This window comes from Typopeltis vanoorti, chromosome 21, assembly GCF_054136105.1.
Source record: "Typopeltis vanoorti isolate ZY-2024b chromosome 21, IOZ_Tvanoo_1.0, whole genome shotgun sequence".
NCBI classification, from domain to species: Eukaryota; Metazoa; Arthropoda; class Arachnida; order Uropygi; family Thelyphonidae; genus Typopeltis; species Typopeltis vanoorti.
In genome coordinates, this window is record NC_143569.1 from 76,972,142 (window position 1) to 76,996,978 (window position 24,837).

The 24,837-nt window shown below is 35.1% G+C and overlaps 1 protein-coding gene across 2 annotated transcripts in view; it reads right to left on the reverse strand.

The window, feature by feature from the left end:
* LOC150095000 (protein zer-1 homolog) overlaps positions 1-24,837 on the reverse strand; it is a 289,217-nt gene that overhangs the window by 200,540 nt on the left and 63,840 nt on the right. For both annotated transcript variants that reach the window (XM_090411703.1, XM_090411704.1), the window contains exons 3-4: positions 23,364-23,534; positions 5,182-5,341 (exon numbers count right to left, since the gene is read on the reverse strand). In XM_090411703.1, coding sequence (XP_090267829.1) covers positions 5,182-5,341; positions 23,364-23,534 — 331 coding nt within the window. The remainder of the gene's footprint in view (positions 1-5,181; positions 5,342-23,363; positions 23,535-24,837) is intronic.

Consider the following 24,837-nt stretch of genomic DNA (forward strand, 5'->3'; position numbering starts at 1 on the left):
ATAATAGAGTAATTCTGAATTGGATAAAGGAAATGGTCACGAAATGATTCTGCTGGATTTTGCAAAGGCATTTGAAAAAATACCACATGGAACTCTGTTACACAAATAAGAACAAATGGGAATGGATACAGATATGATGGATGGCTGCTGGACAGATATCAAAAAAAGTGGTACATGGCGAATCAAGGCAAGGTAAAAACAGAAGACTATTAGTGTGCCACAAGGTTCAGTGCTGGGACTGCTACTGTTTAAATTGCACATAAATGACATAGGAAATAAAACCTGAAAGGAAATATTCAGTTGTTTGCTGATTATGTGAAATTAGGCAGAATAATAGTTAAGGCAATGTGGAGAGTTTGTAGGATGATTTAAATAGGCTGTCATTGTGAGCAAAAGATAATGGGTATCAGTTTACTGTGGAGAAATGTAAAGTTTGAAATGTAATCTATTTATCCCAAAATGTAATGCATTTTGAGATAAATAGATTACAAGCTTTGTACGACATTGATGGAACTGTACTCCAGGAAATAGATGAAACTAGAGATTTATGGATGGTAGAAGACAGAGAGTTAAAGTTTAGAGGACATATTGCTAAGGTTGCTATAGTAGCTCATTAGATTACTTGGCTATTGAAGAACACACTAACAAATAGAGATAAGGAAGTTATTCCACTTTATAAGGCCTTGATACTTTCACATCTGGATAAATGTGCTCAGGTATTGTCTCCTGGGTTTTTTGGGAATGAGGTTAGATTGAGGGTGTGTGGGTTGCAGAAGTTGGGTGATAGAAGAAAAAGAGGGGATGTGATAGAAACATTTAAGTTACTTAAAGGGTTTTGTAGGACTGATGCAGGGGAAATGTTTCAGCACTTGGCTAGAGGGGCCAGAACAAGAAGTCATCCTGGGAAGTTGAATAAAGGTGTAGTTAGTAGGGATGTGAAGACTAGATTTATTGCTTGGAGAGTTGTGAATGAGTGAAATGAGTTGCTAGAGTCAGTTGTGAGTGCTTTGTCTGTTAATGGATTCAAGGAGAGGCATGATAGATTGTGTGGATTGTTTGGGTCTCCCACAATGAGTCTTCAGACTCCATGGAGATGCCCATACAATAATAATAATAATTTTTGCTCACCATCCCAGCTACATCTTATAATTCTGTGGCTGTGTCTTTTCTGAGACCAGCCATTTCCTATTTAAGATAATTTCTAATGCAAAAATCCAATAACTTTTGTCCTTCCTCATTTCTTTGACCAAAACCAAATGGGGCCCAAAATTTTTTCTACTCCTGTTCTTTCTTCTCCAACCTGTGGATTAAGATCTTCTAAATATCACTAATTCCACCACACACTACCAGTCTGTCATTATTTACTTCTTTACTAATGAGAAAAACACAATTTTTTGATTGTTGTTCATTTGCTCCTTTCCAAAACAAAACAATGTCTCCTTTTAAATTTTTCCTCCCTTGTTTTTTCTATCGTCTTGCTCAAACCCAGAACATCGATTTTTCCTCTCCATCATAACATCCACTAAATCCTCCTTTAAGTGTCAATATGTTAAGTGTTCCTATTTTCAGTTTCCTTTCCAGCCCAGGTTGCATACCATTTAAAATCCATCTAGATTTGATAAATGTTTCTTTTTAGCTTCAATGAATCTACAGCTGGGCTGAGTCTGTTGTAGCTTCACCCTACTAGCTAAAGCAACACCTAGAAGAGAAGGCAGATTCCCACTGCAAAAAAAAAAAAGATTCATCTCCTGGACTTCAAAATTCTCTAATAGTATCAGGGAAGGAACCATAAGAAAAGAAAGAACGAGAATAGAGACTAGTCTACAGATAATATAACATGTATATTAGATGAAGCAAGACAAAGCCATACAACAGCAAAATAAATTGGAAATTTATTAAGTTGCTGATATCTTGCTGGCTTTCAAATCAACACACTCAGAGCACAAAAAACATTCTTCACTGAACATAAACTGATACAATCAAGTAATCAAACAATTTAAATTTTGGGAGGAGGGGAGCAGAAGAAAAAGAATTAATATTCAGTTAAGGCTAGAAATAGTGGTTTTAAAATTAAATGAATTAATGATTTTCATTAATTAATAAATTAATGAAAATGAATTAATGCACTAAACATGTGAGATTTCAGGAAGAGCTTCATTACTGATGCTGACTTTAAAGATAGTCTCATAGACTTGTAATGGCTTGTACGTAATAATAAAGTTTTCCACCATTTAAACCTGTATGAAGAATGGTTCTAATACATGGTCTGACTTACCAAAATAACAGAAGCTTATGTATTTTTAAATTTCTGAGGATATTAACACTTTTCCCTATCTGTCCACAGTAGACCAAGTGACAAGCACAAAGCACTTTACATGCTCCTAGATACATCGCAGGACGAAGTTTGTCCATAGTAAAACAGATAAGGTTGCTAACTTGATATGTAATTTAAAAATAGTGCAAAGATTACATTTATGTAGCAATTTGGCTATATTTTCTGCTATATAATGGATAGAAATGGATGGTTTTGTGTGTTATGTATTTAGACTTAAGTGCTAGTTGATACTCATATTTTGGTTTAATGGAATGAATAGCACTAGAAATGAATTAAGCATTGGTTTAATGACTACTTTTTCTCTATCACCAAGGTATCACAGGAGATACAATACAAGAAAGATAATATGCACACATAAAGAGGCAAATGAAGGTAATCAGACTGAAGGCCTTGAAAGGACACCCTCTATGGACACATGTAGGTAACCTTGGTTGTAGGGTGGAAGATCTAAGAATTATACTGTCATTTATCTTGAGGATGGGCTGATTTTTAAAATCTACTGCCGATTCAAAAGAAACGTCATGTTTGAACTCACTGCGGTGAAGCATAGCAATTGATCCCCCTGCCCCATTTCATTCTATGTAGATCTGGGGCTTGGGGGGGGGGGAGATGATTTTAGAAGAGTGGATAAAGGTAGCCAGTTTGATAGAAGTTTGAAAATAGTGCAGAGATTATATTCCTTAAAGCTCTGGCTACTTCTTTCTAAGGTGCCCCAAACATACAGAATAGTAATACCATTACTCTAATTAACATGTTGAGAAGATTAAGGAATGGAGGGAGAAACAAGAATTTTATTAATTCTGTTAGAAGTGTAGCCATTGTGTGACAAATATCATTAAGCTCAGATGTAAGGGAAGCCTTGTTAGAACAGATTGATGGCTCTTAACTAGTTTTTATAATACTACACTGTTGGGAAGAAAGTATGTGAATGCATTTGCCTGTGAGTCAGTTTTCTATAAACTGAAAGAAAATAGACCATCAGAAAAAGTTTCTAGTGATGCTAAACTTTATATATATATACAGGGTGTTCGGGATAAATTTGACAGTTTCGTAAGGAAAAAGAAAATCTTCTTTGTATCTATTAAATTTAATGAATTGACAAAAAAACATTACAGGCAGAGTTAATTACAATACTATCAACAAGATTTACTCAAAATAACCACCATTAGCATCGATCACAGCTTCAATTCTGCTTCGGAACCTCGAACAAGCTGATGCTACAGTCTCCCTGGGAAGGGCCGCAAAAACTGTTTTAATTTTATCCATTAACTGGGCTTTTGTATTACTGGAAGTGCGATTGGTGTCTTTTTCAACTGCGCCCCATACAAAATAATCCATGGGGTTAAGGTCTGGGGAGTTTGGAGGCCAAACATTTGGACTGGTGAAGTCGTAGAAATTTTCAGACAACCATTTTTGACTTTTCCCAGAGGTGTGGCAAGGGGCCGAATCCTGCTGCCATACATACGGCCTACCATTGGCTACCCTTGTTATCCAGGGCTTGACTACAGTTAGCAACTCCACGAACAAAGCCCGAATTCCAATGCCAGGGTTCTTCAACACCTGTTCCTGCAGATTTGCGAGGAATTCTGCTGTAGGAACGCAATCAGATCGTCTGCTAGGGATCTTTCTTCTTGCTACATCCTCGTAGTCACCATTGCAAGTCTCTAGTTCATGCCTGATTGTTTTTACTGTATTCAGGGAGCATTGGGCAGCAGTCGTAATATCCTTATTTTGATGGCGGGCACGAATCATCATGATACAAGTTATTCTCTTCCATGATTCAGGTGGGTTCCAGCTATCCATCCTTTCTGACATCTTGTATATGAATGAAGAAGGGTCCAAACTTTTAAATGAAGAGAAGTGTGTGTTAATACATGTAACTTACGGAAAAATATAATTAATTATAAATATGTCAAATTTATCCCGAACACCCTGTATATGCACATACGAGGAGGATCTGGACAGTTTTGATAAACACCTAGAACAAAAATGATTACAGAGAGAGGAGTTAGTATTAATTCCAAATAATTTAACCTAAGGGACTAAAAAAAAACTCTGAGGCAGGTCTATTATATCTGTTAATTGCATTAATCGGTGATCAATTTTCAGGAAGAAAGAGGAATTTAGAATTAACACCAGGAAGTACTTCATTTAAAGAGCAAGGCTATGAGGTAAGGACATTATAACTGCCAGAATTATATATTTCTCCTTGATGCAGAAGAAAAATCCAGTTTTGGGAGGAAAATATTCTTCTGTATCAAAAGTGGCTATATTACCATCAGCCAAATAGGCAAAGAAACTTTGGTCTGTTAAACTAAAGGACTTTTCTTTTGTGTTTATTAAACTAAAGGGCAAGGAGATATTCCCCCCCCCCCACTTTTTTTTTGCATCATAATGGTGAATGCATTATGTTGAAAGTTTTTCACTTGGTTATGCTATAAATTAAAGATGCCAAGAAATTATATATTTGGTTTAATCCTTATCCAAGTATAAGCACGCAAAGTTTGTGCATGAAGTAACTTCACGACTGGGTAACTCGTATATAGAGGCTAATGACTTCACATCAATTGCCTATATCATAGGCAAGTCATTAGCCTCTATATACGAGTTGCCCAGTCATAAAGTTAATCCACGCACACAAACTTTGTTTGCTTACACTTGGATAAAGGATTAAACCAAGAATATAATTTCTTGGCATCTTTAATTTATAAAATGCATTATCAGAGAAGAAGCATAGAAGACAGTTAAATACAATGATTAGAATGAGCATCCTACAACAACCAGGAGGCTCAACAATTATAATAATGCTTTCAAACAAAAACATTCAAATCAAGATAAAACATTACCTGTTTTGCAGGTATATGATGCCTATAACAAGCTTCATGTGCAGTGTTGAATAATCCCAAGAATTCAAGTGGCCTATATACTCTACTTTTAAGACCTGGAATGTCAGTTAATGGCATATCTATCGATTCATCATCATCATCATCTTCTTCTTTTGATGATCTATGAAAGAAACAAACTTCTGAAATCCCTTAAAAATTTCTAATTCAAGCTCCCTGTTGTCTAAGCACATAAGCAAGTAATTATAATAGTTCTAGAAAGAAATCTGAAAGAAAACTGGTTTCATAAAAAAATATTGATAAAATATATATTTTATCACTTAATTTTTATTTTATAAACTAAAAAATCAAGAATTCATGGGAATAGCAGGGGGGGGGGACCACTGGAACAAGCTTCTTTAACAATTGTTTTAAAATCACTTCATGCTAAACTCTAAAGATGTATAAATTAGTAAACATATTAACAAGTTTTCCTCGTTAACTAATAATACTTAACAAAGGAAAACACAATCTATAATCTAAAATAGAATGAAATAATTAAAATGGAAAAGACTTAAGTAATTTTTATTACCATAATTTTCAGCCTGGTATCAAAAAACTTTTTTGTGTAAGGACAAGTCACAATAAGTCAAAATAAGCAGAATATAGTATAACAAATACATATAGATAAGCTTGAGTGTTGGCTGCAATTCATAATGATACTTCAATTCATAATGGTAGTAGTTCAAAGTATAAGCAGCACCAGAAGGAAAATAATTTATTCAACTTATATTTCACTTCCAACCAGCATCTTCAGAGCACAAATTACAAATGTTGTGTAATCACATAAAACTTAACTGGATAGTTCTTGCAGAACCAATTTAATTTGTAATTTCTAAACGATTAATGTCTTAACAAGGTATCCTCTAGGGCAGTGTTTCTCAAACTTCAGATATCTGTGTACCCCTTCTTAAATTTTCATTATTATCAAGTATCCCCTAATTAATTAATTAAAAATATTAATTAAAATTAAATATCTATTTTATTTGAATTTATATGTTCATGTAAACAAAAAATATGATTTATTTTTAAATTTTGGTTCTCTAGAGATGTCAGACGACACACTCCTATCAATTTCATTTGATCCAGATGCAATATCAACGTTTTCCTGTTGCTTACAGCTACTTGTATTTGCTATATTGCTCTCTTTTGGAGGTTTTATAAATCCAATCTTTAACCAATGATCCATACGTAAGAATTTGAAAGCTAAAAAAATACTGTATTTACTCGAATATAACTCTAACTTTTTTTCCAAAATTAAAGCTAAAAAATCGTGTTGCGAGATACGTGTGGGAATTTTCGGAAAGTAAAATTTTCAGAAAAAAACTGAAAATGGTGCGACTTACCAAGAAGCTCCTACTCGCTATCACTACTTTTGGCATCGAGAACAGTTTCTTTGTGTGCATGCATCGTCAAAGTCATCTACTCAAATAGCATCACTTCTTTCCCATTATTTCAAGCAAAAATTACCAGTAATTTACAAGACTTGAGATATGTAGAGCAGCAAAGAACTGCATGTGATTGGTGTGGTATTAACAAAAGATTGCGCAAACCAAAGACAAATTAGCATTTCAACAGTTGAGTTGAAATGCTAATTCCCTTCAACAAAATTCCATAATATCTGAAACACATTCACTATATAATTCTTAGTTTTAACACGTTAACAACGGGGATGGTGTCAAGCAAAACCATATGTTCCACCGGCAACATATGATTTTGCTTGGTCTACACAGCAGTTTCTGTTGGAGAGGGGATGTGATTCATTAGTTAGTGCCGTTTTATCCAGGTCATCTCTAATTGCACTGTTTGTTGAAAAATATAATGACTCCTTTAATTATGCATAGCCAAAAATTGCCACGTAACTCCTAACAACCTTTTGCGTACCCCTAGGGGGTACGCATACCATACTTTGAGAAACACTGCTCTAGGGGCCCAGATAAAAACAAAGTTAATTCAGAAAATTCAGGATAAATGTGGTCTTAGAATGATGGTAATCCAGCTCTTTTGCAAATTAATGCAGCTGTATTTATTGAGGTAGGTGAGTGCTTCTTATCTGATGTCGATTTTAAAAATAGTCTCTCATACCTACAGCAATTTCAATGCAGCACAATTGTCTTCTTTCATTTAATCCTGTGTGAAGGAACCAGACATTGTCTGCCAGTCCCGACTTATAAGGGTGTTGATGGCATCCATCAATACCTTCAGTCAAAGTCCTAATTTTGCCATTACTCCTAGACAAGTACTTGATCTATAAATCATGACCAGTATTGAATGTGATATCTATGATCTATCTTACAGAGTAACTAATAATATCCGTCTAGATGTGACCATAATTCTTACAAAATCAAAACCTACCAAGAGAAACATTCTACCCAAAGAAATAACCTTAAAAATATTGTACAAAAAAAATTCAATATAACCACTGCAGATAAGGGAAGAGATCAGGAAGACTATCCTTCTAAGAATGCACTTATTCTGGCTTTTCTGAATTAACTTTGTTTTTATCTGGCCTCTAGAAGGTGCCTTGTAAGGACATTAATTTCTTTTCAGTAATAATTTAAACTATCTACAGCTATCTAATTAAGTTCTATGTGTTTACCACATTTGTAATTTGCTCTCAAAGCTGCTCATCAGAAATCCAGCAAAATGTTAGAAAGATGCATAAATAAATTTATTTTTCCTCTGGTGTAATTTATACCATGAAGCAATGTTAATGATTAAAACAGAGTAAATAAAGTATAATAGCAAAACATATCATGTGATTAAAATGACATTACAGATAGTAAACTACATTCAACTAGCCATTAGAATTCAGTCATAAATATGTGTGTATGTGTGAAAAAATAGTAATTACAGATATTTAATGGGAAAGACTGGGGAAATCTTTATACATACACACACACACACATATATATATATATATATATATATATAAAGAGACCAAACATGAACTTTTTTTCAAGCCATTTTAAGCCTCCAATGACTGGGGTGGTGTGGTGGTGGTCTCATACAGGGATGGTGAAATTCATCTCCCACCTAAAAACAATCGCAATCATCCATGCCCATGGAGGAATTCGAAAAGTAGCTGTGGTAAGTACTTTGTTCTCAAAATGTTCCATGCAAAAGTTAGCTTGGGAGGGGGGAGGGGGGGGGAACCATTGCAATACCATTAATCTGTTTGTATATTATTTCTTAGCCGAATTTTTAAGGATGGGATTTTTAACTAGTGATTTGAAATGAGAATTTTTTTTGTTTTTTATAAAAGTAGAGTTATCAGTAAGGAGAGGAGAGAGGATGTGCCTTAACTAACTGTTGAGTAAGTTCACAAGTTAGACTGTCTGCACTATCAACTATAAGGTAGTGGAATATTAGATTTACAGATTTTAGGTACAACATAAATACAGGAGGGTTTAACATGAACAGGTTTTATTTTGTTTTAGGCCAAGAAGTAACTTTTTTCAATAATTTATGAACTTTTTATTCTTTTGAGACATCCCATTTTTTTTTTTTTTTGTGGTAATCCATTTGATTTATGATAACAGTAGCATTATCCTTATCAGCTTTAGTAATCACAATATTTTTATTATTATATAAAACTTTTTTTAAAAAAAAACAGTTCTTTCTTTCTGTGGTATATTACTTTTAAGTGGTTTAGATTTGATTAGGATGCTTGGATTATAACTATAGGAAATATAGCAAGGAATAGAAGAAGAGAATGGCTGAAATATACATTCTAAGAGAAGGTATTTGGATTAATCAGAAAATGCTATAAAATACCAAAGAAGAAACCGAAATAGTTCTTTAGAAATATGGGAATCACCATAATTCTAAGCGACTATCCTTTATAATTACGATGATGATGATGACTGTGGAAATAAATCTAGAGGAGGAAGAACATAGCAGCGGTGACGCTCTGATGAACAGTGGAGGCGTAACAGACGGCACTATTGGAATGGAACCAGGTATCAGAAGGAATAATAAATGTTCGATTCAAGACGAAGTATAAAAATGTTACTACCAATCGGATTTAAGCTCCTACAAGTGGAATGAAACAGATGTTTATGATCCATTACAGGTGCAGATTGTAAATACCCCATTCTATGTTCATCATAATTTCTAGTTTTGGAATTGTTTAAGTGTAACAGTGAAGTTATGTCCTCAACTGCAAGTGTTTGTAGCGTCTCTGTAAGCACTTGTGATGATACATTTATGACTGTGCGATTTCAACCAGGTTGCAGTCAGAACATAGTAGGTTGGTGTTGTTGGAGAATTTTGAACTTCTTCAGGTGCCTGCTTTTAACCTTTGTAAATTATTTTTTTGCCAACACTTCAAGAGATGTGATATTGGACAGTCCACAGTTCAGGATTTAAAACATTAAATAGTTTTCTTCGTGTAGAGCAGTCATAATGGTGTTTAATTTAGTAAGAGCTCTATGTGAGTAACAGCAATTTGTTCACATAGGAGCGCTAAGTTCACTCGTCTGTAAATAAGATGTGCCTTAGCCAAATGAAACTTTTCTTTGAATTTGAAAAAAAAGCAGAAAAGAATAGTATTGCTATCCCAGCATAGTTGTCTGGCCAGTAGTTAGTAAAAAAAAAAAAAAAAAAATTCCAAGGTTAAAAGTAGGCACCTGAATAAATTTGAAATCCTCCAACAGCAACTTTATTGACCAATTATATTTTGTTTGTACAAAGCAAGCATCCAAATCAAATCTAAATAACCTAAAATAATATACCACAGAAAGAAATAGTTGCTTTAAAAAAAAAAAAAAGTTGTAAAAGAATAAAAATATTGTGATTACTAAAGCTGATAAGGATAATGCTGCTGTTATCATGAATCAAAAGGATTACAATAAAAAAAATGCAGTATCGCCTAGATCACAATTCTACTCACCAAACCACAGATCGACACTCCACTCTGTCTCAAAAGAAAATTTACAAACTTTTTAAAGTTTGTAAATTATTCAAAAACTTACTTCTTGGCCTAAAGAAATCATCAATAAAATAAAACCTGTTTTTTTTAATTATTTGAATTTACTGTATATGCAAGTTACTTTATTGGCAAGGAAAAAAATCTATAAACAAATTAATGGTATCACAATGGATTCCCCACCTTCCAATCTCTTTAACTAACTTTTACAAACAACATTTTGAGATGAAAGTAATTACCACAGCTACATTCAAACCATTAGTGCAAAAGTCATGCTTCTTTGATGGCGTGTTTGCCATTTTTCCCCATGGGCAAGACACACTGGATTGTTTTGTAACTTATCTTAACAGCGAACAACAAAATTCGCTTCACAACAGAAAAAAATAATAATAACAACTTCGTCTTTTCTTGACACATCAGTCACTCACCTTTCAGGTGATTCACTTTCTTTCATTTATAGAAAGTCAACACATACAGAAAGATAGTTACATAAACAATCACATCATAATCCCCAATAGTATAAAATTCCACACACACACAGCTAGGGCAATTTGTTCTAATGTTGCAGCTCTTTTCACAGAACTCAACTATCTTTGACACATCTTCTTGACCGATGGTTATAGGTCCCACAAAATAGACAAAATACTACATGGCCCATCTACCTCTCTCTTTCTCTCTCTCCTCAAACACACATGAACAAAACAAGAACACTACTACTCCTATTCTACATATCTGAGGTATGTTTGAAAAGATAGCCAAAGTACTAACAAAATATAATTTGGGCACTGAATCATGCCACTGAGGATGATTTCTGTGACTCACTCAGTGCAGGTGTCTGGGTCAGATGTAAGAGATAAGCAATAATGTAAGAGAGCTAAGCTATGTACAAGTAGCTAAATAAAAGTCATGGGAAGACTTTTGTAAGAATATAGAAAGGAAATATCAGGAAGTGGCAAAATGTTTTGGAGACTATTGAGAAAGCTTAGAAATGGAGGAAAAAGTACAGTAAAAGGAATCAAAGATAATAAAGCAATAGTCATGGTTGGGTGTGGTCAGAGGAGGAGTGTTCTATGAGATTGGAAACTTGCACTAGATTGTGGTCTGAGTTGCCAAGAGGAGAAGTAACCTGTACAGTGTGTCTGGAAGGAGAACTAGTTAAAAAAAGATCAAGAGTGTTGGCCAACAGAGTGGTTTATCTGGAGTTCGGGTAAGTATCTGCATATTTGCATTAGATTGTTGCTTATAGCAAAAACTGCCGCTTCACATCCAGCTTGATCTGTAGTGTTGGAGAAGAGGAACCAGCTGGAGTTGTGGAAATTCAGGTCACCTAGGGTGATGATTTTGTTGTTAGGGTAACTGAAATGTAGAGAGTCGAGTTTCATGGAGAGGAAAGTGAAGGGGTCTTTGCAGTTTTCAGAATTTGGAGACTGGTAAATGCAGCAGAGGAATGTTACTAAGTGGGACAAGAAAATCTTCAGCCAGAGGAGGTCAAAAGCAGGTGATTCTAAATTTGGCATTCTCTGGTAGGCAATGTTAGAACATACAAAGGCACAGGTGCCACCTTTGTGGCAAAATGAATCATAAAGGGTATAATTTGGACACTGAAGGTGAACTGTCATTGATATAGCTGCAATTTAAGTTTCTGTTAAGAGAAGGAGATCTGGTCTGGATGTCTGTAAGTGGTAATGAACGTCATTTATGTTGTAATTTATGCTGCAGATGTTTGTGAAGTGGATGTGCAAATGATACATTTTTTTTTTTTTTGTAGGGATCCTGGTAAGTATGGAATATTGTATTTAGTTTAAATTTGATAGCAAAGTAGAGAATATTTACAAAAGCCATGAAAATGTGTCAGCAACATTGTTGAAAGTGCAGTGATAGAAGGTCAGAATAAATAGGACAGGAGCTCATGGAAGAAGAAGCACATTTATGTGGAGTCCATCACAGTACAAAGTAATATAAATCCTGATATTTGCTGTCCTGCCTGTTTGGCCAAAGTAGGACAATTTGAAGCAGCAAGGGACCTGGTATACACCAGGTCCCTTGCAGCTGCAAAGTGTGGCCAAACAGGCAGGACAGCAAATATCAGGATTTCAGAACACAAAGACTACATCCGGTTTCACCAGTACAGCCACTCTGGGCTGGCAGACCATGCCTTAGATACCCACCATAGAATTCGTTGGAAGAAAACTAAAATAATACACCGCAGCAAGTTTAAGTATGAAAGATTATTCAAGGAATCATCAGCAACTCTAAAAAACGTTCCAAACCTCAACAAATTTGGGTGCATGAAACTACCCCAAATTTGGGAGACTTACATTAGGAGAACTTCAGCCCAACGGCCAAGACAACAAAATTAGCCTGCCAGAGGGCACCATTAGGAATTTAGGAACAATATTAGTTTCTTGCCTTCTTCCTCATTTGCTTTTGTTAGTGCCTGTGTGCACGGCAACGTGACGCTGCCGAAATATAGAAGTTATTCATTAAAGTTGCCTTTAATTAATATCCTCCATATGCATTGTAAATTCCATAAGCTAATTATCAGTTATGTATGACCAACGTATAAGCCTTGCTACTAGAATTAAGGAGACTTAGCTGACAGTAGATGATATAGTTACATGGAGAGAATATAAGGAGTATAGTATTTTCAGGGAGGATAGAAAAAAAAAAAGATAGGAAACAAAGAGAGAAGTACTGCTAATGATAGCAGCCAAAAAGATTAGGAAGATAGGGATCTGAATGGCTTTTCATATGAAGCAATTTATGTGAGATAGAGGCTAACAAAACAAAATATACAACTTTCTTTTAAGCTTACACGGTGATCCGAATGCATTTTTGAAAATTATGGAGACAACTACCATTATAATAAACTTTAGTTTAATATAACTAAAATCTACATTCTATGTTTCGACCTTTATGTCAAGGTCATCTTCTGGAGCATACAACTATACACAGAAAACAAGCTACACTACAATCAAACTGGATTGTTAAAGATACTGACCAACTGCTGCAACAATTGTTGGCCTGACCTCTGGTGAAGAAAAAAAAAAAAAAAATTATACATCAACGCTAGAATCCTATTATTAGTGTTATCTGTTGGTTGTAGAAATACATTGGGCATAACAACAAGTATCTATCTATATACATATATTAACATCAATACTTGTACATTCCAGCCAGTTGGTATGGAATGGTTTCTAATACTAGCTGAAGATTGGCTAGAGTCCTGACTTATGCTGGATCTTATATATTATGTAGGCTGAATGTGTGCCATCCAGATCCTTGGAATTTTCATGCCATCTTTGTTGTTGATATTTGGGTGGTTTGTCAGGACTTTTGCAAGCTTCCTTAAATTTCCTTTCATACCAGGTTTTTGTGTGGTGTAAAGAGCGGGTGCTTTTCAGTTGATTTGGTGTAAGGTGTTGAGCGCATGGTCTGAGAGGCCTGCTTCACCATAATGGTTATATTTAATGTGTCTAATGTGTTCTTTCTTGCATATAGGGATTGTCCGTCATGTTTCACCAATGATGGAAATTTTTTTTCCATCATTGGTGAAACATGACGTTTCTATCTACAATTTTCCTCCAAACCAGTCTGTTACTTGTCAAGACTCCAACATTACCAGATCTTATATTTCTATCGTCTAAGGCACTTTGTACCGTATCAATCCACCTATATCTTGGTCTTCCTCTGGGTCGTTTTCCTGCCAACTTGGCAGAGAAGTCTTGTTTTGCTAATCTTTAATCGCCCATTCTGTTTAAGTGACCAACCATACCACCTGAGATTAGCTCTGAAAACACAGAAAACAAGCTACACTACAATCAAACTGGATTGTTAAAGATACTGACCAACTGCTGCAACAATTGTTGGCCTGACCTCTGGTGAAGAAAAAAAAAGAAAAAGAAAAAAAAACATTCCTGGATGCTAACAATGTCAAGTTCTATCCTAATATTCTTGTTTTTAATATGATATTGCCATTGATGCCATCTGTTCACGCCTCTAATCTTTCTCAGGACTCTAATATCTGCAGTCTCTAGTCTTTGGTCAAGTGTTTTACTTCTGACTCAGCACTCAGATCCATAAGTTAAAACTGGTTTGAATACTGTGTTGTATACAGCTAATTTAGTCTTCCGACTAATTTCTCTCTTATTCCATATGATTTTATTCAATTGACTTCCTACCATACCAGCTTTTTGGATTCTGTTGTCTATTTCCATATTTAATTTACCATCTTCACTAAAAATCGTGCCTAAGTAGCTGAAATGTTTTACTTGTTCCACAGATTCTGCCTATTTTCATTGTCTTTGTCTTTTTATAAAAAAAAATGAGAGTTTGAGAACAGGAACCAAACCTTGGAGATTCATTGCAAGCCTTGAAGAAAACCCTGATTAATTCACCATAGAATCATGTGGTGAAGTTGTCTGCAAGGATAGAAAAATTAGAACTCCATGGTGGACACAGGAAGTTAAAGAGGTAGTAAAGGAAAAGAAGAAAGTATATCAAAAGTTCCTGGCAAATAAGTCAGCTTGTGATCTTAGAGAATACAGAGACAAATGTAAGAAAGCTAAACAGTGTGTAAAACTAGCTAAACAAAAGTCATGGGAGGACTTTGGCAGGAACATGGAAAATAAATATCAAGAAGGTGGGAAAATATTCTGGAGGTTGTTGAAGAAGCTTAGGAATGGAGGAAAGAGTGCTGTAAAAGGAGTTAGAGATGATACATGTGACATAAAAACTGGAGAAAAAGATAGCCTTGAAGTATGGAGTAATAACTTTGAAAATTTGCTAAATGAAACAAGCAGTGATGACAGCACAGCAATAAAAAACACTGACCAGGCATGCAGTCAGGAATACATATTTATACTTGAAATAGAAAATGTGGAAAGGTAGTATGGTGGTATAAAAGTCTTACAGTGGCTGCACTGCATAGTTCAGAATGCCTGGACACAGGGACGAATTCCTAATAATTGGAGTAGAGCTCTCACAGTACCCGTATATAAAAAGGGAAATAAAACTGAATGTGAGAATTAAAGAGGTATATCCCTACTGAGTGTTCCTGGTAAGATATATGTAAGTATACTTGAGAAACGGTTGAGAAGTAGTTTTGGAAGAAAAGCTTGGTGAAGAACAAGCTGGATTCAGGTCAAATAGAGGCTGTCAGGATCAGATCTTCACTTTACAACAAATAGTGGAGAAATCATGGGAATATAACAAAGATCTGTATTTAAGTTTTGTCGATTTGCAAAAGGCATATGACAAGGTGCCAAGAGAGAAGCTATTCAATACGCTACAATAATAAATTTAGTTTAATCTCAGTGAGTGCACCTGAAAATATCTTTGGGACTGAATATAGCGTTGCACTATCTTACCTGGGTAAGTAGTGCAACACCAGGCAACTCGTAGCAAAGGTGCAGCTAGCTACCAACACTCCTATTCCAGTATCTCCCATAATGCAAAACAAATATCCTTGCATATATGTATACTGTTATGCATTAAAGGATTGGCTACTACCCAGACTAGTTTCAACCTTTATTGAGGTCTCTTCAGTGGGAGCCAGGACCACAGTTGGAGATACCAGGCAAAAGCAGTAGCAAGGTCATCTTTACCTATAGAAGTTGCCACAAGGTTGGCCACCTTTTTTTATTAAATTACTCTGGATTTAGAGAAAGATGTTGAATGTTTATTTTTCACTAAGTTACACTATAATAAATTTATCCCAGTGAGAACAAACAAAGTTTGTGCCTGAAAATATCTTCAGGACTGAATATAATGTTGCATTATCTTGCCTGGGTAAGTAGTGCAACACCAGGCAACTCGTAGCAAGCTCGTAGATATTTTCAGGCGCAAACTTTGTTTGCACTCACTGGGATAAAGGATTAAACTAAGTTTATTATAGTCTAACCTAGTGAAAAATAAACTTTCAACATCAATACGCTACAGTTATATGGTGTCAATGGGGCATTATATCAAGCAATACTTAGTCTTCATTTGAGTTGTAAGCCAAATGTTATACTTCTAAATAAATCCACTACAAGTCTGCAAGATTCTCTGACTAAATTGAATAACTGTTGTAATAGATATGGTATGAAGGTCAGCAATAAAAAGACAAAGACATCCTTGACTCACACCAAATTTAACATTAAACCATCTTCCTGTACTTCCTTCAATTCTAACTGCTGACTTACAACTCAAATAAAGACAAAGTTGCTTGATATAATGCCCCATTGACACCATATAACTTTAGCGTGCTGAATAGCTTCTCTCTTGGCACCTTGTCATATGCCTTTTCCAAATCGACAAAACTTAAATACAGATCTTTTTTATATTCCCATGCTTTCTCGACTATTTGTCGTAAAGTGAAGATCTGATCCTGACAGCCTCTATTTGGCCTGAATCCAGCTTGTTCTTCACCAAGCTTTTCTTCCACAATTCTTCTCAATCGTTTCTCAAGTATACTTGCATAGATCTTGCCAGGAACACTTAGTAGGGAAATACCTCTGTAATTCTCACATTCAGTTTTGTTTCCCTTTTTATATATGGGTACTATGAGAGCTCTACTCCAAACATCGGGAATTCGTCCCAATGTCCAGGCTTTCTGCACTATGCAGTGCAGCCACTGTAAGACTTTTATACCACCATACTTCAGCATTTCTGGTCAAATATCATCCACTCCTGCTGTCTTTCCACATTTTAAGCCTTTGATGGCTTTTTCTACTTCAAGTATAACTTCATCCGCATTTTTTTTATCAAAATAAAAAATGCGGTTGAAGTTATACTTCTAAATAAATCCGCTACAAGTATGCAAGATTCTCTGACTAAATTGAATAACTGTTGTAATAGATATGGTATGATGGTCAGCAATAAAAAGACAAAGACAATGAAAATAGGCAGAATCACTGAAAATGTCAACTGTGTTGTGAATGGAGAACCAGTGGAACAAGTAAAACATTTTAGATACTTAGGACGATTTTTAGTGAAGATGGTAAATTAAATATGGAAATAGACAACAGAATCAACAAAGCTGGTATGGTAGGAAATCAACTGAATAAATTCATATGGAATGAGAGAGAAATTAGTCAGAATTAATTAGCTGTATACAAGCCAGTGTTCAAACCAGTTTTAACTTATCGATCTGAGAGCTGGGTCAGAAGTAAAACACTTGACCAAAGACTGCAGATAAGAGAATCCTGAGAAAGATTAGAGGTGTGAACTGATGGCATCAATGGCAATATCATATTAAAAACAAGGATATTAGGAAAGAACTTGACATTGTCAGCATCCAGGAATGCATTAGCAGAGTTAACCTCAGGTACTAAGGCCACTTAAACAGAATGGGCGATTAAAGATTAGCAAAACAAGTGTTCTCTGCAAAGTTGGCAGGAAAACAACCGAGAGGAAGACCAAGATATAGGTGGATTGACATAGTACAAAGTGCCTTAGACGATAGAAATATAGGATCTGGTAATGTTGGAGTCTTGACAAGTGACAAACTGATTTGGAGGAAAATTGTAGATAGGAAGTTAGTAATGATGTAAATTTTTCGTGTAGTACTATCATTTCCTGTACATCCCTTGAGGGTACATGGCAAGAATTCGATAATGATGATGACTGTCTTTTTATTGCTGACCTTCATACCATATCTATTACAACAGTTATTCAATTTAGTCAGAGAATCTTGCAGACTTGTAGCGGATTTATTTAGAAGTATAACTTTGTCTGCATAAAGCAAAGAGCTGACATTAACATCTCCAATTTTGATATCATGTTTAATACCAATTTCCTTCATAATGTGATCCATATAGATAATGAATAACAGAGGGGATAATGTACATCCTTGTCTCACACCAGATTTAACATTAAACCATCTTCCTGTACTTCCTTCATTTCTAACTGCTGACTTACAACTCAAATAAAGACTAAGTATTGCTTGATATAATGCCCCATTGACACCATATAACTGTAGCATATTGAATAGCTTCTCTCTTGGCACCTTGTCATATGCCTTTTCCAAATCGACAAAACTTAAATACAGATCTTTGTTATATTTCCATGATTTCTCTACTATTTGTCGTAAAGTGAAGATATGATCCTGACAGCTGCTATTTGATCTGAATCCAGCTTGTTCTTCACCAAGCTTTTCTTCCACAATTCTTCTGAACCGTTCCTCAAGCATACTTGCATATATCTTACCAGGAACACTCAATAGGGATATACCTCTGCAATTCTCACATTCAATTTTATTTCTCCTTTTATATATAGGTATATGAGAACTCTACTCCAATTATTAGGAATTCGTCGCTCTGTCCAGGCATTCTGAACTATGCAGTGCAGCCACTGTAAGACGTTTATACCACCATACTTCAGCATTTCTGGCCGAATATCATCTACTCCTGCTGCCTTTCCACATTTCAAGCCTTTGATGGCTCTTTCTACTTCAAGTATGGATATATATTCCTGACTGCATGCCTGGTCAGTGTTTTTTATCACTGTGCTATCATCACTGTTTGTTTCATTTAGCAAATTTTCAGAGTAATTACTCCATACTTCAGGGATATCTTTTTCTCCCGTTTTTCATGACACCTTTATCATCTCTAACTCCTTTTACAGCACTCTTTCCTCCATTCCTAAACTTTTTCAACAATCTCCAGAATATCTTACCACCTTCCTGATATTTATTTTCCATGTTCTTGCCAAAGTCCTCCCATGACTTTTGTTTAGCTAGTTTTACACAGTGTTTAGCTTTCTTACATTTGTCTCTGTATTCTCTAAGAGCACAAGCTGACTTATTTGCCAGGAACTTTTGATATGCTTTCTTCTTTTCTTTCACTGCCTCTTTAACTTCCTGTGTCCACCATGGAGTTCTGATTTTTCTATCCTTGCAGACAACCTCACCATATGCCTCTCTGGCTGAATCAATCAGGGTTTTCTTCAAGACTTGCCACTGAATCTCCAAGGTTTGGTTCCTGTTCTCAAACTCTTTCATTTTTTCTTCAATAATCTTTGTGTATTTTAGTCTACAGTTCACATCTGAGAGCTGCTTATCTTTTATTCGCTTTAAAACTTTCTTACATGTTATTCTTTTCAATGTGAAATTCAATTTTATCCTGCTCAAGACTAAATAGTGATCACTTCCAATTTCAAATCCTCTGTACACTCTGGTGTCCTGCGCAAGGGAGAAAACATCACTATCAACAATAACACAGTCAATGAGACTTTTCTTATTCCCTGCCTCTTCTCTCCATGTGAATTTGTGCACATCTTTATGTTGGAACATGGTGTTAGTAATAACTAGTCCATGTCCTGAGCAGAAATCCAACAGATATTTGCCATTATTATTAGCTTTACTCTTTTCTCCAAATTTTCCCAAAACATTTTGTATGTCTGACAATCACTTCCTACTCTGCTATTTAGATCCCCAACAAGGACCAACGTTTCCTTTTTCATTGTGTCAGTAGCTTTCTCTAGAGCCTCAAAAAATTTCTCCACTTCTACCTTAGTAGAACCTTCTGTGGGACCATAGGCACAAATAAGTCTCATTGTCCAGTTCCCCATTCTCATATTTGCCCACATTACTCTACTTGAGACTGACTGCCATTCAAGAAGATTAGCCTCGTATTTTGTGTTGAATACTATGGCTACTCCTTCTTTTCCTTGATTGTCATTGCCTGAATATAACATTTTGTATTTATTGCTCAGAAAGATCTCACCAGTTTTTGTCTTTTTTGTTTCAGTCACCCCTATTATGTCGATCTGGTACTTATCTAATTCCTCTGCTAGCTCCATTTCTTTGCCATTCAGGCTTCTTATGTTGATAGTACAGATCTTTAATTCTGGTACAAAATGATGGTAATTAGTATAGAGAATTTCAATTACAATGCCATAGACTAGAAGACAACAAGATCAAATAGTTGGAAAGAAACCATATTTATTCAACTACTAGGGTATAATTACCTGAAACAGATGTGATGGAGGGGAACCTGGCATATGGGAGTGTTGGATCTGGACACAAGATCAGAAGATCTATCCATAACTAAGATAGCCACATGCCTCCAATTAGACAGTGTGATCATGCAGTGTTCAATTAGGAAGAGTGCACATGGAACAACAGGGCAGATGATTATGACAAGCTTATGAGGTAACTTGAAGAGGTCCTATGGCACAAGAACTGGCAAGGGAAGGATGATTAGCAATGCACAGAAGCAATATAATATACTGCTTATACTATATTACACTATACACCATAGCATACTATATACCCATCTGGATGATAGGTCAGGTGAAAGTCAGATGGATGAGAAGTATCATTAAGCAGGAGCTACAAAAAATGAAAATGATGTGGAGATTATATGAGGAGAAATGTGATCAGCAAGCTTGTGAGCAATTCAAGGTTTGGCTAAGAAAGATGACTAGCATGATAAGGAAGGCAAAATCAAATTATGAAAAGAAATTAGCTGAAGCCAAAGGAAATCCTAAACAGTCTTTCACTGTGTGGCAACTAAAAGGAAGAAATACTATGGATGGATAAAGTAAATGAGTTATTAACAGTAGCCAAAAAGAAGACAAAAATATTGAGTAACCACATTGCAATGGTCAATCATTCAAGTGAGAATACTGCTGTGACATAGGTGACAGGAACTGGCATGAGAAAAGAGGTTGCAAAATTGGTAGTACTTAGGATATTGCAGAATGTAAATGCAAACAAAGTCAATGAATTAAATGGGATATCAAGCTTGCTTATTATGAGACTATGCAAAGAAATTACCAGGGCTGAAAGTGAGAGGTAGTGCCAAAGTCCCAAGGGAGTGCAAAGAGGGTTAAACAGTTTCACGGCATAAAGGAGATTCCAAGACTGCACTAGCAATTTGTAGACTATTCAGTATCTTTGGATTATTGTAAAGATGTTTAAAAACTTGTCAAAGAGAGAATTCAGAAATGGATGGACAAGAATATGATACCATATGGGGGGACAGCATGGCTTAGTAAGGGGGGGTAGTAATTTACTGAGGCAGCATGCCATAATAATTTACTCACTTTATAATAAGTTGGATAAATGTAAAGACTACACAATGATACTGATGAATTTTGCAAAAGTATCCTGTCCAGGTACCTTTGCAAAATTCAGCAGTATCATTGTGTAATTATGCCAACTGGAACAAATGTCATCACCATCATCACCAAATTCCTGATATATACCCTCAAGGGGTATACAGGATATGATAGCACTACATGAAAAATTTACGTCATTACTAACTTCCTATCTACAATTTTCCTCCAAATCAGTCTGTTAAATGTCAAGACTCCAATATTATCAGGTCTTATATTTCTGTCTTCTAAGGCACTTTTTACTGTATGAATCCACCTATATCTTGGCCTTCCTCTGGGTCTTTTTTCTTGCCAACCTGGCAGAGAACACTCGATTTGCTAATCTTTCCTCTCCCATAAGATCTGATTAAGTGACTGTACCACCTGAGATTAGATCTGCTAATGCATTCTTGGATGCTGACAATATCAAGTTCTTTCCTAATATCCTCGTTTTTAATATGATGTTGTCATTGATGCCATCTGTTCATGCCAATTAATCAAGGTGATATAAACAGCTTACAGGATGATTTAAATACGGTGAGAGTATGAGTGAAAGATAACGGGTGCCAGTTTAATATGGAAAAGTGTGCATTTATGCATTTTGGGATGAAGCATTACAAGCATGTACCAAAATCATGAACCCGTACTCCAGGAAATGGAAGGCTAGAAATTTGAGATGTCAGTGGATAGGAAGGTGAAGTTCAGAAGAAACTGCAAAAGTGACCATCGTACTTCATAGGATTATTACTGGTGATCGTTCCTCTTTATAAGGCCTTGATATAGCTACAAATATGGAAATAGACAACAGAATTAGAAAAGCTGGTATAGTAAGAAGTCAACTGAATGAATTTTTATGGAATAAGAGAGAAATTAGTCAAAATACTAAACTAGTGTTTTGACAACACAAATATGAGAGTTCTGAGAAAGATTAGAGGGTTGAACAGATGGCCATCAAAGACAGTATCATATTAAAAATGAGGATATCAGGAAAGAACTGGACATTGTTAGCATTCAGGAATGTATTAGCAGAGCTGATCTCAGATGGTAAGGTCATTTAAATAGAATGGAAGGGGAAGTTAGCAAAACTAGTGCTCTCTGCCATGATGGTAGGAAAAAGATCCAAAGGAAGACCAACAGCTAGGCGGACTGATAGGATAAAAAGTTCCTTAGAGGAGAGAAATATAAGATCTAAGTAATAGTGGAGTCATGACAAAGAACAGATTAATTTGGAAGAAAATTGTCAACAGGAAGTTAGCAATGATGTAGCTTTTTCATGGAGTATTATCATAATATTCTTTACATCCCTGTCCATCCCCACCAAGTTTCTACATGTCAGAAATTTGATGATGTTATGGTCACATATGGATTACTGTGCTCAAGGCTAGTTATCTGGGAATAAAGAAGTGGTGGACAGGATCCAGAGGCAAGCACCAAGATAATGAGTGTTCTGTGGAATGCTCCCCATGATGTTTGGTCTGTGGGTTGTACAAATTAGTTGATAGGCATGAAAAGATGGGATATGATAGAAACATTTAAGTTACTAAAAAGGGTTTTACAGGATTGATGCAGAGGAATCATTTCAGCACTTAGAGAAAGCAAAAAAGGGAATCATTCATGGAAATTGAGTAAGAATGCAGTTAGCAAGAGTATGAGGACTAGGTTTTTCACTTGGAGAGTGGTGAATGAGTGGAATGGGTTGCCAGAGTCTATTATGAATACTTTGTAAGTCAATTAATGCATTCAAGGAGAGGTATGATAGATATTATGCAGATAGTGGGTCTTCAGCAATGAGTCTTTGAATTCCATGGAGATTCTTCTGCAATTATGATAATCAGATTTCCTCTCCAAACCAACATCAGATTTTTATAGTTAATTTTGCATTTAACTGTATTAAATATTCAGTGGTACTCCCTTATTCTGGTTATTTCCAATCCTTCTAGTTTACTTCCTGTATTCTCTGTATGCATGTTTTATTGATATAAAAAAAAATTTTTATTGATATAAAAAATTTTTAGAACATCTTTAATGTTCTAAAAATATGATAATTTGCATTTTATCCATTAAAAAAGAATCCGGACATGAATCAAAAAGATAATGTAATCATTATATTCATACTATATAATTAGCATCTTACCTTAAGCTTTTTTGAGGACTTTCTCGTTCCTGTACACCACTACCAGCTAGATTGGTGCCTGATATATCCAGTGACATTAAGTTAGGGAGGCTATCAATCAGCTGTCTCAAAACATGATTTGGGTTGCTGTAGTGCCCGTGTTTCTCATTTGACTGAGATACATCCAAAAGCCTGTTAAAATACAATAAAAAAGTATATAAACAAAATTTCATTCTGTTAATGTTTTAATAAAACGAATAACCAAGAAGATCAATTTGAATCTATATTAGCTAAATGAATTAAAAATGGGCTGGAAATATTTTAAAATAAAACACAGATTTTCCATATTCTTTACTGCTTGTGATATTTAATTAAAAGTGAAACCTGCAAAAAGAAAAAGTGAATTCTGCAAATTTGATTAATAACTTTCTGCACACATACAGAAGTCAATACAACAAACATTATGCATTATTCTCTTAAAAAAAGAGAATTCTTAAAAATAATATTACAAAGCCAGTTACATTCTTAAAATAAGATTAAGAGAGAAAAAAAAAAGCTAGCATTTTAAAATGAAATTCTGTAAATGCATGAGCAGAAATTATTAATATGATCTTTATTTCTGCAAATAATTTACTTTAAAATACTTCTGCTTCCTCTAGCACTCATTAAAGGTTGAAGGATTTATGTAAAATAAACTTTTACCATTTTTTTATATTCATATTTATAAATTTAGGGACATGAAAACACACATGTCGAACAGATTATTGTATTAATTACTAATACAATAAAACTTGACGTTTCGACCCCTGTATCAAGGTCATCATCGGAATGATACAATTGTATAAGGAACCAAGCTATATGCTCTAGCCCTGTATAGTTAATTAATCCTTTTCCCTAGCCTGACCTCTAGTGATAAAAAAATAAATAAATATATAAATAAAAAAATAAATAAATAAATAAAAAAAAAATAAAATAAAATAAAATAAAATAAATACAACTACAATAAACCTGCTAAAGTCCTCGTGTATTAATATTCTTCTGGATTTGTACAGTTCTGATTGTTATAATATGATTTCTTTCAGTTACTGTTGAATGTTACAAACACTTCATCAGGTTGTCTTCTTGTAGTGGGATTTTTCTATGGCTAGTTTAGGTTGTTATACAGGTTGTAGATGGGTCCTCCACATTCTTGAAATGGTTAGGCCAACATTTTTGTTGAGATTTGGGTTGTGTTTGAGCATTTCACATGACTCTTTAAATTTCCTCTCAAACCAGGTTTTGGTGTGGTATAGGGACTTGGTATTTTTCCAATCAATTCTGTGATATGTTTGGAGTGCGTGGTCAGAAAGGCCGGTTTTTCCAAAATGGAGGTATTTAATGTGTCGTTTGTGTTCATCTTGTCTGATTGGGATAGTTCGCCCTGTTTCCCCTTTGCCATTCCTTATGTTACACGTGCATTGTATTTTGTATACCCCTGGGTGGGCTAGGTGTGGAA